The sequence below is a fragment of the Callionymus lyra genome, chromosome 4 (genome assembly GCF_982586985.1).
Source record: "Callionymus lyra chromosome 4, fCalLyr1.hap1.1, whole genome shotgun sequence".
In the NCBI taxonomy this organism is placed as follows: domain Eukaryota; kingdom Metazoa; phylum Chordata; class Actinopteri; order Syngnathiformes; family Callionymidae; genus Callionymus; species Callionymus lyra.
The window spans coordinates 28,650,009-28,666,412 of record NC_141821.1 but is presented as its reverse complement, the minus strand read 5'-3'; the positions used below and the strand labels follow the sequence as shown (position 1 = coordinate 28,666,412).

The 16,404-nt window shown below is 40.7% G+C and overlaps 2 protein-coding genes across 4 annotated transcripts in view; both read right to left on the bottom strand.

Annotated features, from left to right (window-relative positions):
* Positions 1 to 6,095, bottom strand: part of pacs1b (phosphofurin acidic cluster sorting protein 1b) — a 41,939-nt gene extending 35,844 nt beyond the window's left edge. For both annotated transcript variants that reach the window (XM_087789566.1, XM_087789567.1), the window contains exon 1: positions 5,604 to 6,095. In XM_087789566.1, coding sequence (XP_087645692.1) covers positions 5,604 to 5,758 — 155 coding nt within the window. In that variant the 5' untranslated portion in view covers positions 5,759 to 6,095. The remainder of the gene's footprint in view (positions 1 to 5,603) is intronic.
* A 4,146-nt stretch (positions 6,096 to 10,241) lies between these two features.
* Positions 10,242 to 16,225, bottom strand: sf3b2 (splicing factor 3b, subunit 2). 2 transcript variants are annotated; one of them, XM_087789564.1, is made up of 22 exons: positions 16,035 to 16,225; positions 15,640 to 15,686; positions 15,530 to 15,562; positions 15,066 to 15,251; positions 14,752 to 14,796; positions 14,592 to 14,667; positions 14,381 to 14,475; positions 14,196 to 14,304; positions 14,020 to 14,111; positions 13,693 to 13,914; positions 13,487 to 13,609; positions 13,319 to 13,399; positions 13,024 to 13,251; positions 12,567 to 12,716; positions 12,376 to 12,465; positions 11,795 to 11,902; positions 11,619 to 11,726; positions 11,257 to 11,399; positions 11,049 to 11,150; positions 10,853 to 10,952; positions 10,577 to 10,768; positions 10,242 to 10,483 (listed from the first exon to the last, which is right to left on the bottom strand). In XM_087789564.1, the coding sequence occupies exons 1-22, from the start codon at positions 16,159 to 16,161 to the stop codon at positions 10,412 to 10,414; spliced, it is 2,529 nt and encodes an 842-aa protein (XP_087645690.1). In that variant the 5' UTR covers positions 16,162 to 16,225; the 3' UTR covers positions 10,242 to 10,411. The 2 variants fall into 2 exon arrangements, with proteins under 2 accessions (XP_087645690.1, XP_087645691.1); XM_087789565.1 differs by having other exon boundaries at positions 14,020 to 14,108.
* Between the last annotated feature and the right edge of the window lie 179 nt (positions 16,226 to 16,404).

Genomic DNA, 16,404 nt, shown 5'->3' with positions numbered 1-16,404 from the left:
ACGTTTTAAAGGATAAGAAACATTTAGAAATAAAAGCCTCTTAAGGCCCACATAAAGTATAGCTTGTGGCCCTCGGTCCAGAGTTTGTCAAGCTTCTTTCATGACTAAAGTTAAAGTGAATATCACAGATACCATAACTCACATGCAGATTCTAGTTCCGACCGTCTCCCCGAAAAGAAAAGTGTTGAGCTAATAAGGTTTGAAGCCAAGATAACCAGTGAGCACTGACAGTCGTGATTGGGGGCGACTCCTTCTTAACATGTCCTGTCACTTTGTCTCCTAGACCCAAGCAGGGACGAACCTCCAGACCCCTCACCCACGAGCTCTCACGGAGGGGGCCGAGCTTCTTAATGAACACTGCTGCCAGGTCTGTGCTGCTTCCATGAGCAGAGAAGTGTGCACGTTCGTGCACGCTCAGCCGTGGGCTTGGAGAGGAGCGGCTTGGATAATGTAACGAGGATACTTGAGGAAAAGTCGAGTGTCAACCCACGATTGTGTTGCAGGGCAATTGAAGCAAACCAGTCGAACAAATGCAGGATGTATAATTCAGAACAGGTGATGAACGCAGATCCTATCAGGCTGGTTGTAGATGAGCATTTATTTTTAATGCAGACGGCCGCTTTTACTTATTTATGGGTTTATTTTTACACGACTGTGACGGCGGTTTAGGCAGTGACCCTTTTTTAGAGCGTAAACTGAGAGTCAATGAGGGGTTAGGGTTGCAGTGTGCGGGGACGCTGGTGTGGATTGCCATTGACGTAAGTACGTCATCCTCGTCGCTTCCATGTTTGGATCAGTAATAGCAAAGTTTGTGTCAACTCTTTATTGAAATAAAAAACTTAGAGTTTAATGCTGACACAAAAGAAAGAATTAAATACATAATTTAGCTCCACGTCCACCCAAACCGTTGGTATAGTTGCATTCAAGTTCTAATAATAAATGTAGAATATTTAATATGAAAAACTGATTATTGACTTAAAGTTTCCTCTTTTATTACAGTACTTTTTTCCTAATTAGTCTACAAATACATTTTAAAACATCCTATTGATTGCATTCCTTACCGTCATTATCAATATGATCAACATGTCGTGTAAATGGCACATCATCGGGATCAGAATATTTCATACCAAGTCTTTTAAACAGAACACATGATTTTTTATGTGGCGTCAGTACAGAATAAAATAATGAAATATGAGTCAAAAGTAATCAATCTAAAAAAACAAAACAAGCACCAAAGCAGCCATCAAGCAGCTTTTGAATGGACACAATTACGATTGTATCCCTCTACAAAATCTAGTCAACAGTTGTATGCGAAAACACCTATGTAACCAATAGACTGAACAGTTTAGCAATAATTCCGGCCCCTTGGTTTGCATTTCCTTGGAGAGAATCTCAAACTTTGGTTTAATATCTCAATTGTATTTCTAATAAAAGATAGATAGACGGCACAGCTGGGCTTCACAGCTTTCAACATGTGTAAATAGTTAGTCAATGAATACACAACAGATCATTGCCAAAGAAACATGTGTTATAAATTCTGAATATTTCGCACTAAATACAACTGAACCAGTTAATCAAAGTAAACGTGCATCACATGAATTATTGTCAGAGCAAACAAAGTTTTTACGATTGGTCTTTGAAAACATCACAAGACTAATAAGAGCCTCTTTTGCAACAAGTGCTATTAACATACCGCCAGCATCGAGAGTTTGATTTGGAACCGTCTCGTACAAATTCAGCTGAAGGCCGGACTTTAAGTATTCCTCAAAAGAAACTGAGAAGATTTCGTCCAAAGTATACACAGCTCATAAAACACAGACCCAAACAAACATAATAGTCTGTAACGTACAATAATAAACATGCTTCCACTACATTTTACGCTATTTCAACATCATTAAAACTTTTTATAGTGAGTCCACAAAACTTCAATCTCCGACAAACTACTCAGAGTCCAGAGTCCCTCTTGGTCTGGAGTGTAGGCTTGTGGTTGAAGTGGGATTTTCCCCACAGCTCAGCAAAACATCCCTCTTTAATAATGCAAGCTTGGTCACAGGGCTCATTCCTGGAATACCTGATGCAGTCAGGCAGCACAAGGATCTACTGGATACTGGGACCTCGTTTTCGACCGAGAGTACGAGGAGGCTCCTGGACGATTCACATGCCAGCAGCAGCTCATGCACACATGAAATGCCAAACTTCTCTAACTGTACGACTTTTGTCTACTCAAACATGTTTATTCAATCCTCTCATGGGACTCTTGGCATGTTGAACATTACAAGTGAACAAACAACAAGTGATCTAAAAATCAGTTAATGGAAGGTAAAACGATACAGTTTCATACAAGCTTAGCTTCTCTGTGCTTGTTTGAAATGAATATAATGTCTTGAGAAGAATTCATCAGCAGCCAAACTATGTTTTTTTACCTTCACAAGGAGGTCATATTTTGTTGGCCTTTATCCATCCGTCTACAAAATAACTCAAAAACGCACCTCAATGAAATTGAGATAAATGTTGATAATGAGTCAAGAAACAGACGATAACATTTGTGACTTCCATCTTACGATTTGATGATTTGTTACTCTCTGTGGTGCAGAACTAGTTGTTCGTGCTCTCTTGTGCAGTGTGCTGTGCAGGTCAGTTCCCGGGAGGCTGCTGCCATCTGAGGTACCGTCTTGCTCATTTTATTTAAACGCTATGACTATTGAAAAACATGTTTGTTTATATTTGATGTGACTGTGAACGAGCCACTTGGCAGATGTCGACATTCTTGAGCTCTTTTCTATTCACTAACATATATATAATTTGAGGTTTAACAACACGTGTGCAACCTGAGCTATTCTTATAAAATTATTTATTTCAATTTCAATCTCACCTTGTCCTTTAAAGTTTATAATAAGAACATAATTACATTGATTTGTCTATTATATACAATCATTTTACTTTGTATACATTATATGTATGAATTTACAACTACAACCAAACATTTTGAACCGGAATCAACCAATTATTACCTGAAATAAAACAATTTCCAGACCCTAATATATGAAATTTACAAAAGTCCTCTTCTGATCATGTTTTTAAATATATGTATATATATATATACACACATATATAATATGTTCTATGAATATAAATTACAGAGAAGAGAAATACATTTCTGACCCTGAATTATAACAGACTATCAATAACCTGCGTTTGTTGACATGTTGGTATCAAATTTTCAGAGTTTCTTCCAACAGGATTTGAACCTTGGACCGTCAACTAAGATTCTGTATTTTCTATCAGAAATCCGTCTTTTATTTGAGCCATTATGAACTGTTTCTCGTCCACAATATGCGTCTTGGTCAACATCGTAACATGAATTGATGAAACAGCCGAGTATAGACTGGCTGTTGTTTTGACACACTTTTCTCTACAGGGTTTTGCAGCACAGTGTTTTTGAGAAGACAGGAAAAGGTTTGAGCGTGGGGGGGGGGGCGGAAGGTTTACAGCCCTTATTACAGCAACAACGATTAAGCAACAGCCTTGTCATTAACAGGAAAAAGGCCAAACTCAGGCTCACAACATTAAAAGTTTCCCTTTTTTCAGTCCATTTTAAAATGCAACACACGCCTGGAGACAGATTTTTCTGTCACTGTTTCTGAGGAATTATATTGAAATGAAGTTGTCAGTGCTACAGCCTCCCATCCTCCCGCCTCATCCTACACTTCTCCCCCGCCGCTATTCTGTTGCTGCGACTGCAGTGGAATCGAAGCTACTTGATGGACCGTGACGGCTACAGGAGGGGAGGAAAAAAAACACACATAGCAGACTCTGAAACATTCTGTGGGGAGAGCTAATCCTCCGTATGACTGAAATCATGAGTTGGGAAGGCAGCGTTGAAGCGGGCCTGGAATATAGAAATGGGTCACTCTTGATACGTGCAGCAACATGTTCCACGGCAAACAAATACACCAGAGAGTCAATGTTGTCGGATAAGTGAGAATACACACAACAGGACTATGGCAACAGATCAGTGGAGACTCACCAGCACTTAAAAGGTCTTGTTATTTTGAGTTAAAACCATCCAAACACAGGTTTCAGCCTGCCTAACCAGAGAGGTCCAATATTACCAGCTTAATAAACATGATAGTATGTTTTAAATGGAGAATAATGTGCACTGACTGGAGGATTAAATGGTCACGCTAATGCTGAAATCTGAGCTGGTCAGGTGTTTATGGTTTAGCATCACAGGCTTCTGGAATGACTGAGCTGGACCGGTCAAGGAAAAGGACTCCGAGTCCGATAAGTAAGTATTTTTCAAGAAGGATAGACAAAGATGGACGCAAAATCTACCTGCTAGCTTAGCATCTACAGCAACTACAAAAACTATTCAAAGGTCACAACGGTTCCATGAAAGCATTATGTCAGGAGAGTTATTTTATGTGACACTAGGTTGGTTTAAAATTTCATATGAGGTTTGACAACCTGTGACCAAAGTGTCCTTTAAAGATACACGCATCCAAAAAAGGTACAAGATATACAGTATCGCTGTACAATAATGATGTTCGGCTCCTGGTCTTGTTTACATATTTCTTAAACTTCAGCTATTATTGACAAGGAAGGTCATCTTTCCAAGTCTGTCGCTACACGGTCTGGGAAATCTGCGCGATCCGTGGATGTCAAATGACATCTTGATGTTTTTTTGGCAACTATATTTGGCCAAAAATGGATGTTTCGAAACAGAAAGAGATATTACATTATCGTCTATATAAATAAAGTGGTGATATTGAAAGTGACATCCGAAAGTAGATCACCGATTTCCGAGATTGTGTGTACTGACAACTAAAAACATATTCTGTTTTTGGCCCGTATATGTAAGTAAGTAAGTAAGTAATTTTTATTTGTATAGCGCTTTTCCAGACCAGGGGTCACCGTAAGAACATGGGAAACCGGAACAGGATATTGTGCATGTACGCACATGCGTTCACGTATAGTGCAGATTGTGTACCGACCCAAAGTACCACATCATCACTAATAATGTGTAACTTTAGATAGGAATCAAACATGGACAAACATCACTTGTCTTCTATTAAACCAAAAATAATATTTGAGTATATTTTTTAGTCCAAGTATTTGATAGCCATCACTTGTCTACTGTTGCGATGGGTTCGTGTCTTAACCTTTGACCCCATGTCCAAGTCATGACCACAGATTCATAAAGTAACACATCTATTATAGTAGGAAAAACATGTGTCTGCAGGTGAATGACGAGAGTCTCCACTTCTTTGACCTTGATGCAGTGACCACACACACACACACACACACACACACCCCAGTCTGACATGACACACCATCGTGTCCAACCGTGTGTGTGAGTGTGTATGTGTATGTGTATATGTATATGTATGTGTGTCTGTGTCTGTGCATGTGTGAGTGTGTGTGTCTCTGTGCATGTGTGTGTGTGTGTGTGTGTGTGTGTGTCTTGGGCACCACTGGACGACCACCCCAGCCTCGTCAACAACACCAGTCCCATGTGCTGATATCATGATGTTTACACGAGGAACCACCACATCTGGATCCTTCCTTCTCATCCTCCAGAACCATGTGTCTCCTCCACTCACCTCGGAACACAGCTGGGCGAGGACCGGTCCACCTCCCAGGTGGCGTACAGGTTCATGTGGACCGGCCGGTTGGAGGTGATGCTGACCGGCTTGGAGGGCTGCATGTGCGGGGAAGGGACCCCCCCAGTCCGCGGAAGCCCTCCTCGCTCCGACATGCTGGAGGGGCTCGGTCACTTCAGGGTTCGAAGCGAGGCTCGAAGCAAGAAAAAAAACCTCTTCACCGGGTTTTATATCCTTCTGGAACTCAAGTCTGTTTGTAGGAACCAGGGCTGATGCAAACGCGGAAACCCGTCCTGGTGCAAAGTTGTTCCTCCTGCCGCTGCTGCTACTCGCCGCCCCGCCGGGGAAACATGGTAGCTCGGGGGTCAGTGTCCGTGTTACCCTCTTTGTTACCCTCTTTGTTACCCGCTCCTGCCGCTCCTGGCTCGGGGTGTGCGGCCAGTATTTGTCTGCGCAGGAAGCGGAAATTTCTCTGTCGTCGTTTCAGCAGCAGCGACGCCTCAGCGACGTCAGGAGAGAGAGAGAGAGAGAGAGTCCGGGGGCTGGACTAGAGCGAGAGAGAGAGAGAGAGAGAGCGAGAGGGAGGGAGAGGGAGAGAGAGAGAGAGAGGGAGGGAGAGAGAGAGAGAGAGGGAGAGAGAGAGAGAGAGACTCCCACAATCCACCGCCAATATTCTCACTCGTGTTCCTCCTGTTTACTCTGTGCATTCTTCACTGTCTGGACGTTTAATGTAAGAGTTTCAAGTACAAATGTGACCTTAAAACTTGAAGAAAAAAACAACTTTTACTATTCTTTTCTTCCTTTTTATTGTTTATTTCTTTCTACCTTTTACGCTGGGATGGACTTTATAAAGGGAACGCAATTTATAAAGAAGAATATTAATATATTATAATAATAATATTAGTTATTGCTTAATATAAAAAGAGCTTTGACTCTGGCTGTGCATTATGGGTAAGTCACATGGGTCATTCAACCAAAACCATTCCATGAGCCTTCAAAAATGAAATGAAAAATATTTAAAATAGTTAGTATTAATTAAACCTGTTCGTTATTAATCTTTCATTGTAAATATAATTTTTTACACTTTTTTTTTTTTTTTAGTATTTTTTGTCATGGAGTTGTTGACTATTTAAGTAAGTAATTAAGTCATTTTTATTTGTATAGCGCTTTTCCAGACCAGGGTCACAAAGCGCTTAAACAATCAAAACAATATTCAATAAAGTATATACTTCATAGGGCGAGATAACACTGATAACACAACAGGAGTATTGGCTCCGATCATTTAACATCTGCAGGAAGCTCCTCCTCGGCCTGTGGTGGCCAGTGTTTTATGATGTGGTGTGTTGGGGTGTAGTGTCAACCGGTTGGACAGGAGGGCTGTCTCTGTGGCTGAAGCTGGACTCACTGGTGACAGTTGCTGAGAGGAGATCACTGGACAAACTACTGTCCATCACGGATGATGACATCATCCTCTGAACACTGTCATCAGTCAGCAGAGAAGCAGATGGAGCACGAATGCTCCTCCCATGATGCAACACTAATAGACTCAGGGACTCATTCATTCCTCGTGCTATTAGATTGTTTAATTCTGAGTTTGGGGGCAGGAGTGGAGTGAATGTATTATGTTATTCTGTATCCGTTGAGGTCTTTGTGTTATTACCTTTGATCTATGCTCTTTGTCTTTGCACTTTGTCATCTCTTACTCGTTTGCTAGGCTTGGATTGTGATGATACTTTAATGTCCATGTCTATTAGACAGTGATTATTATTTTCATGCAGCGAACTAAGGGAGACCATCTCAGGAGGCTGTGTGTCAGCTCTTACCAGGAAGACACCCATGAGTGAATACAGTAAATTGTGTCTTCAGTCTAATGAGATGACCTCCAACCATAAAAGCAGCAGTGATTCATCCCCGCTGCTGCTTCTGCGAGATAAATCAGGGCCATCGCCCCGGCAGCAACCTGGACGAATACATGTGAAAGTTTCTAATAATGTGGTTGAATATATAGATGCTCAATATATTTAGTGTAATGGACTTTTTTTTTCATGAACATGGATTAAATACAAGCATGTGAGCATCATACGAATGAATACCAGTGACGGTAGATGCTGAGTCATGAAGAAGAAGTATGATACATGTGACCAAAGCATGAGTAAATGGGATATCATGTGGTAAATAACTGCAATAATAATACATATCTTTCTGTAAGGAAATAATTTGGTGATTTTTTAAATGTTATTTCTGACCACAGAAGCCAAACGTGTGCATCATTTCAGCAGTGTTGACTGATTTAAAGTTATACCGACAGGTATCTTTACTTTAGATCTGTATCTCAATCGTACATAATCCAACAAAATAAATAAATGGTGAATTCTCAGAGCACAAACCATTATTTCATTTTTATGCACTTACTTTTTAGCACACATAAAATGGTCAATTGCCTTCAGAGCTCGAGGAGATAAACATGCTTAATTTACAACTCACACGCATGTGGTAGAAACCATTAGACATTTCATATAAACACTGTCACACACGTGCATGCGTCTGTCCTCAATGTTCAAGCACCTGCACAAAGTTGTCAAACCGGTATTAGTTTATTTTGTTATGTATTAAAGAATCATAGTTTCTAAAGTAAAATGATAAAGTAAATAAAGTAATTATGATATGTATGTTAAATTATTTGATATATCTCATTAGAAAGAAAAAAAAATCCTTTCACACAAACCTTTTGATTTGTAATAATTTGTATAATGTATTTCATTCAGAGAGCAGTTTGTTATGCTTTTAATTTCTAAATGGATATTCAAGAACATAAGAAGGAGGTTTGCTTTTTGAAAAGATCTTCCAGAAAAATGAAAACTCAGGCTAACAGGCACGGAAATGACAGATACGTTGTTAAGTCATTCACATGTAAATATTTGATTATGTAGGAAAATAAAACTATCTTCAGGTTTTCTTTGACAACTTTGTGACTCAGCCCTACTGGGTTGCTCCAGGGCTCCGTCCTTGGGCCACACATTTTTTCCTTGTTTACCCATTTTGCAGCAACACTTAAATAGAATAGAAAGCGTGGGCTCAACGTGCGCTGCCCTGAACCACTTTAACTCTCCACCAAATCTTCTAAAGGGTCGTGTTGTATACAGGGCTCACCGTGTGTTTACATTCCGCCCATAATTCCAACTTCAACTGGTGACTCGACACAACCCTGGCAAAATCGAACCCTGAATGTGAACTCACTTGATGTGCACTGAGGACACAAACTTACTGTGTACAGACGTAGCTGAGACTCGTGAATAGATCTGTCAACAAGTCACAATACACTTGTTTAAGAGTGTGATACATTCATACATTGTATTTCATTTCTCGTGCGTTAGAAGAACACATGACGTCAGCTCATTGACATAGTTCAGAGTCGAGCTGAGGGGATCATAAAAGTGTGTTAGATCATTTTACGAGGGTGGAAATGAGAGTCCCTGTGATGCCTCTCGTACCCAGTCGCTTGCTCGGGATAATCGTGACTTGAGCAGCAGTGTGACCTCCCGGCTCTCTTTAACGCGCTTCCCTCACCAGCCTGTCATTGATAAAGAGATTAGAATCAAGCAGATTTAAACATGACATGGGATAATCCCCGGTTACACTTTATGTACTGCGTCCTGAATCTGCCAGGTCCTTCACGTTCACTTCAAATCCACCAAAACATGAGCATGCAGGCCCGACTATTCTGCTGAACTCAGATCAGTGATGGGGGAACATGTTTGTACAAGGATTGAGTCACACTAGCTGCATGCTAGCAGGACCAGTAGACATCCTGAGGACATGCATTATTATTATTGTCAAATAAATCACAATTTAAGTGTGGTTTGGGCGCCAGTTATACGTTTGTGTATTGTCTACATTATTTGTGAAACAATGGGTTTTTTAAAAATTAAATCTACATTTTTTATTCAACACACGTGTCAAAAACAGGCACGATGTTGGACTAAATCCGCTTCTTTCACTTGGTTATGACGTCACGCTGTTATTTGACCCAAGAAACCAACTTTGAATAGGGATGCATCGCGCGTGCGTCACTTTGACACATAATACCCACGCAGTCTGTTGTTGCATAATCCGAACCGATGACTCAATAGTGGATGCATAACATTCAATTAGAAAGGATAGTAAAGCCTTCCAAATACAAATACTTGGTTTGAAATAAATCTACAAAAATGGCTTAAAGACATAAGGAAGGTGCTGCCCTCTCGTGGGAAAATAAAGTGTTGCATTTAGTGGTGGAAATAAAATGTTAAACTAGGTTAATTGAAATGATTCTTTACCGCAAAACCAACTGGCCTTTGAACACAGTTATGAATACCTCGGCATCTACCGCGTCACTCGAGCACTCGGAGAGATGTTTAAGGATTGGATCATGGAAGAAGTTGGTGATAGCGAACTAAGCAAACATCCATGTGATGAGTATCATGACCTCTTGTTCAACCAGATCCACTATTTACTTGTAGAGCAGCTGTCGTGCACAAGAGTAGAACTACATCAAAAATGATGGACAAGACATTCCCTGGAATAGACTTTCAGAAATTATGTCCCAAAGTGTGTTGTATTTATTGAACCATTTTGTATCGAACAAAGATATTTCATAAAAAGAGTTTCACACAATTTATTTACAAAAACAGAAAACATTATTGGGACATAAAATCTAGACGAATCTTGTTTTGCCGTTTCATAATAAGGAACCGAACAATCGATTAAACAGAGGTTTAAAAAAAGACAATTGACTGAAGCTGCATGTGTTGACGGCTCCACTGCTGGATCTAAAACTTGAACTCCTTGTACTTCTTGGCACCACCTCGTGTGTCTTGTGGCTGAGCTTTCCTCTTCTTTTGCTGCAAATTCAAAAGGTCAGTTTAAATATATGTCAGCCAGTATTGAGAAGATATATCACTAGAGTTTTAGAAGAGTGAGCTGCCCCTCCTTACCTTCTGTTTGGCAGCATGTTCAGCCACCATGTCGCTGAAGTCCTCCTTCTGCAAGTGTCCCTGTTGCTCGCGGACATGCTCTTCGTACTTCTGCGTCATGGCCATGGGGTCCAACTCCAGCTCCTCAGGAGCCAGGGCCACCTCCACACCCAGTGGCTCCTGCACACCGCTCGTTTTACGTGCAGCCATGGCCTGCAGAGGAGAGAAGAAACAGCGTTCAGAAGACGATGATCCTTCAACGCGTTCATTCTATGGCAGATGAAAAACTGTTCTCACCGCTGACATGTCGTAGATGTGTGTGGACGCCATCATGGCTGCACCCACGGGGCCCGTCATCCTCTCCGGGAGGACGGTGAAAAGTTTCGGGGTCTCGTTTCTGGTAAGGCATGCAAATGTTTAACAAAAACGAAAACACATGCACATATTCAGACCAATAACTACTTCTGACAAAGTGCAGTAATAACAGTCTCACCCATCCATGGCCTCCTCGATCTTCTTCTTTCTCAGCTCAATCAGCTCTGGGGTCTCCATGCCGGCTGGTACTGATGAGAAGCCTCCAGGCGTGATCAGTCCACTGAAAGATAAACACAAGTGTGAGCTTGAATCAGAGCAAATTACATTTTTAAAACGATGAAAAGACCTGGAACTACTAGTTAAATATGTAATCCGTCATCACGTACCTGTCTGCTGGTGTAAAGAATCCAGTCTCGTCCGGTTTCTCCTCATCACTTTCTTCCTCTTCCTCCTCCTCTGAAGACTCCTCGTCAGAAGGCTCCAGCTCACCCCAGGGTGCGTGGTCCAGCTCCTCGTCATCCGCTTTAGCCTGCAGAGCAAAGATTTGAGCATCCTGAATCTCTGAGTCTGTACAGCTCCACAGAGAAAATGGTCGGAAAACAAAAGAGTCTAAAACTTGTGTGGCTGATATTTGACTTTTACAGCTCAGAAGCATCCATATTTCAGTTTTGCAAAACAGAGGAAGAAGGGGAATTTTGATCGTGCAACATGCAGGCAAACACATGGTTAATAAAAATGCATTTCCTACCATGAAATCACCAGAATTGGTTCCAAACACATCGCCGTAAAGAGGTTTGCCCATTTCATCAACAGGTGGCTTTCCCCAGCCGCCGGCGTGGTAGCCGAAGGTGCAGTTCTGAACGGAGACAACAGGAAGTTAATAAACTGACACAGCTGATTAGGCAATGATAATTGTGACGTTACATCTGGGATGGGGGCATTCAGTCCTGGGATCTTGAGGTTAGGATAGGAAGGAGGAGGTCCATATCGCTGCATGGCAATCAACCATGGAGGAGGAACCTTGTGGGAATTCTGTGGAAAGAATGCAACACAACACAAGTCAGACAAAAAAAGATTACAAAAACATCAGATGCTGGTTAAATAGCAAGTGAGTGTTTTTTAAATTAATATTTAAGGAGTTGCTTCTACAATATTTCTAAAGGTCATCATGGGAGCTTTTGTCAATCGTTTTTGTGTTGAATTTGAAACACATGGGTCATGTACGAGTGTTTGTAGTTCCCAAACTACATTTTTAAAGGAAAGCAGTGAACAAACTAACCAACAATAGGAAAATAAGGACATAATCATTTAACCAGAGAAGATGGTTTTTAATATAATATTCAAAAAGTGCCATTCGGGGACAATATTGGATTTTTAAGGGACTGCGATACATATTTGATGTCCACTTAAATTTTCTCTCATTTATTGAAAATATGTTGCCTATTTCGACCTAAACTGAAGTTCAAATTAAAGAGAGGCCGAACTGAAAAAAAGGTGAAACTCACAGGTCCGACCGGCATGCCAAGAGCGATGCGCAGCTCTTCCGAGAGGTCACCTGGTTTCTTCTCTTTTAGTCTGGTTTCAAACTCTTTACCCTGCAGAGAGAGAGAGTCATTGGTGAACATGTGTCGATACACACTAATACAAGAAGAATCATCATTAGTCTGGTTACAGGGAGAGTGAATAGTCAACACACCTCATAGTAAAGATCTCCATGGATGGTGAGTTTGGGTTTGATCTGCCATTTGAAGAAGGCATCGTGGAGCTTCTGGTAGTCGATATCGATCTTTCCCATCTTGGGGCGAACCTTCTCCCTCATTTTGGTTTTCATTGTTTTAGCATCCTCCTGTGAGAAAACAACACAAGAACAAATTAATAAAGCATATGAACTGACATTTGTAAGAACATCTATAAATATTTTCTGCTCTTTGAGAGGCAGGAAGTATACAAAAAAATGATAAGTTCAAAAGAGGAAGTGGGCAATTGGGAAAAAGCAGGTTCCTCAGAGAGATAAGAAAGCAAGATGCTTGTCAAAATAAACTTGTTGATCTTGTTTTTCTGAAGAACAACCCATCACCTATCAACCATTATTCTCAGCTTGTAGTCTTTTCTGAAGTTACTTTCATATCTTTAGAGTCAAAATTATATCTGACCTTCTCCTGCAGGGCTTCCCTCATCTCCTGGATTCCTGTCCTCCTGATGAACTCCGGCAGCTCAAAGGGGGGCTTCTCTATACCCCTCTTTCCCTGAAGGTACTTTCTTTTGAAGCACCAGTGGCGAGGGACGGGAACTGTGTTTCTGGTTGCCTTGAGATGTACCAACAACTTTGGTTCCTGGGCTGTCACATCATGCATCTCCACAACATCTGGACGAGCCACGAGCTGCAGACGAAGAATCAATAATCCGTGAGAAAAAACAAGTACTAAGAGTGCATAAAGTGAAATGTACCTGCTTGAGTTCTGCTACAGTCAACCTGTTCATCCTCCTTAACTTCTTCTTAGACAACTTTGGTACATCTAGACGATTGTCCTGAAAGAGAAATAAAAGTTTAATTACACATAAATATTTGATTTTAAAGTTTATTTTTCTCCCGTCTAATCCGAAAATTAGCCATACATCATCGCTGTCATCACTGTCCTTCTTGTCCTCTTCCAGGCCTTTCTTTCGGTACACCAGTGTCTCCAGCTTCTCTGGCCTCTCCGCCTCCTTCTCCTTTTCTTTCTTTAAATCATCAGTTAACTAAGAAGAAACAAACAAAAATGATGACAATCAAATTTCAACACCTTATTATTAAAGTTGTGTAAAATGGTCAGAATTGTTACCTTGAATGCATCAAATACTCTCTTGAAGAAGATGAAGTTTGGATCATAGATGTGTGGCTCCTCAGTGACGTACTCAATTTCAACTTCAGGCTCTTTCTCCTTTTCCTTCTCCTTCTCCTTGCCTTTGCCAACGACCTCTTTCTGCTGCTCAGCCTGCTCCTTCTTCTCCAAGGCTCGCTTTTTCTTGCTCTTCTTCTTGCGATTTCGGCGTCTTCGGTTTTTCTGTTGGTCCACGAGTCAAAACCAGTGATGAAACAGACGAAATATTTTAGAAACTATCAAATTCCGAGTCCGTTTATGGTGCCTACGATTGTAGAAGAGACTTACATCTTTCTTTGACAACTGATCATCATCTTCCGTGTCTGACGTCCCGAGTCCAGAGCGATCGGTATCTCCACCTCGGCCCCCGTCGTCATCTGCTGGAATAATAATTAAAATAAATAAACAATGAGCTCCTAGGAATCATTTATCAGTAATAAATCAGAGAGGCGACTATTATCGACCTGTTGGTTCCGTCTGTTGTTCCTGCCTGATCTCCTTAAGTTGAAGAATCTTTTCCAAAGCCTGTGGGATCTTTGGACCACCAACACTGATCTCCTCACTTGCCCAGAGCTGTAATTGTATAAAGTCATTTCTCTCTTCAGCCATTTTAACTCAAAGCACCAGTCATATAAAAATATAAAATTACCTCTCTGCTGTCCTCTCCAGGAGGCGGGGGTACTCTGTGCTTCTGAGGGGGCAACATAGTGACCCCAGGAGGCAGCATGACATGCGGATCCATCACTATGATCAAAAAAAATTTGAGAATAAAAATTATATATTTAAGGATTTAAGAATACACAAGAGACGATTGTGGAAAACATAATGCAAATATAGGGAGCAATTAAAAACTGTATTACTTCTCATGGCCTGGGCCACTGGAATCTGGTGCATGACCATCTCCTGCTGACGCTCCTGCTCCAGCATCACTGCCGCCTGTGTGAAAAAAAAAGCAAAAGTATTTTAATAAATGTTTAAACTTAGGATCTGTCCATCTATCATTGTTTTAGATTATCTTACCCTTTGTTGTTGCTCCAAAAGATCCTGTTCATCCATGCCTTCAGCCTAGATTTGACAGAAAACAAAAGGTTAATAATTAATCTGTTCATTAAATACATTGCTCATTTAATTTACTAAAACAACATTTAACTTTGGTTATTCAATAGTTTTATTTAATTGTACATATTTTAATCAAGTTTTTATTAACAGCTATGTGGGCTATTAAATGTAAAGAAATCATTTTCATATCCAATATTTAAACAGATCAAATAAAAGGGAAAAATATAAAGGAAAATGTCAAATACTATTTTAAAGGCATAACTAATCTCCTTCACCTGGTTGGCCCTATCTTCTTGTTGCTTAAGCACCATGGCAGCTCTCTGTTGAACAAATTGGAGCTGCTCTTCTGGTGTCATTCCAGGAGGATCCATATTTTGCATTCCAGTTGGAGGTGGTGGGCCTGGCATCATTGCCAAGGACTGCATCATGCCCATACCCGAGGGCATTGGAGGCAATGAAACCTAATTTAAAGAAGAATTCATTTGAGTATTCAGTCAGGTTTTATATCCAAGTTGAGGTTTCATCTTAAAAGCATGATGGAATTTAAAGAAAAAAAACAGTCAAGGATGCATTAAAAAATTGAAAACGGCTAAGTTGACACACAATTCGCAAGTATACATTTGTGTCCAGATACATCAGCAAGAGTAATGTAGACATATGGATTTAGAGATCAACCCCATGGGTTTAGATTTCAAATAAGTAGACATTTTGTGAGAAGAAAAGCAAAAAGACAAATTACCTGTTTGTCATTTTTTGTGACAAGGATTCCAGTCTGAAAAATACACAACAGATTTATAAGGATATAGCTTTACAGTGTTAAAACGACCATTTCGTGTTTAAGGCCGTTACCTGGATCATGTAGTTTCTTAACCTGTCAACCAACTCGTCTCTTGGTCCTAGAATGAGATGAGTTAATGCGATCAGTGATGTTTTAGTGCAGTAAAACAAATTGCAATAAAATGTATTACTTATACATTTGAGGTGTTCATTCATTCATTCCGTGGTTCAATGTTTGTTATTATGCGGACACCACAACATGTTGCGTCTCTCTCGTACAGTAAAAAAGACAAATAACAAACGTACAATAGGTACACAATGTTTTGAAAACGTTTCTGGTTAAGGCAAATTGAGAAACATGTTGTAGTTTGAACAAGAATGTTGCGTGAGAGCCGTTAGCATTAGCAGCAACTTAGCATTTTGGCGGCTAGCTAAACAACTTCCCCGAGTACACGGATCTGTCTTACCCATCACCGGGGCCCCGAGCTTGGCCAGCTGGACCTGAAGCTCGCGGTGCGTCCATGCTTCTAAAGCGGCTATAGCTGTCCCCAAATCGGTTGGGATAACGTCCGGAATAGGCATTTCTGACGCCATGTTGAACTCTTTCGCCGAAACAACAGCGTTAGCCTACGACACGCGAGCGGCTAACTGCACTGCACGACGGGTACTGAACGTTGTGGTGGCTGATGGGAAATGTAGTCAAATGTAAGAAATGACCCAGTCGCGCCTCTAGAGGGCACTTTGGGGAAACAAAACGACAAAAATAATATTACGAGGAAAAACAGTCGAAGTACAAAAATACGTTTTAACCAAAAAAGTATAATTTTTCCATATCAC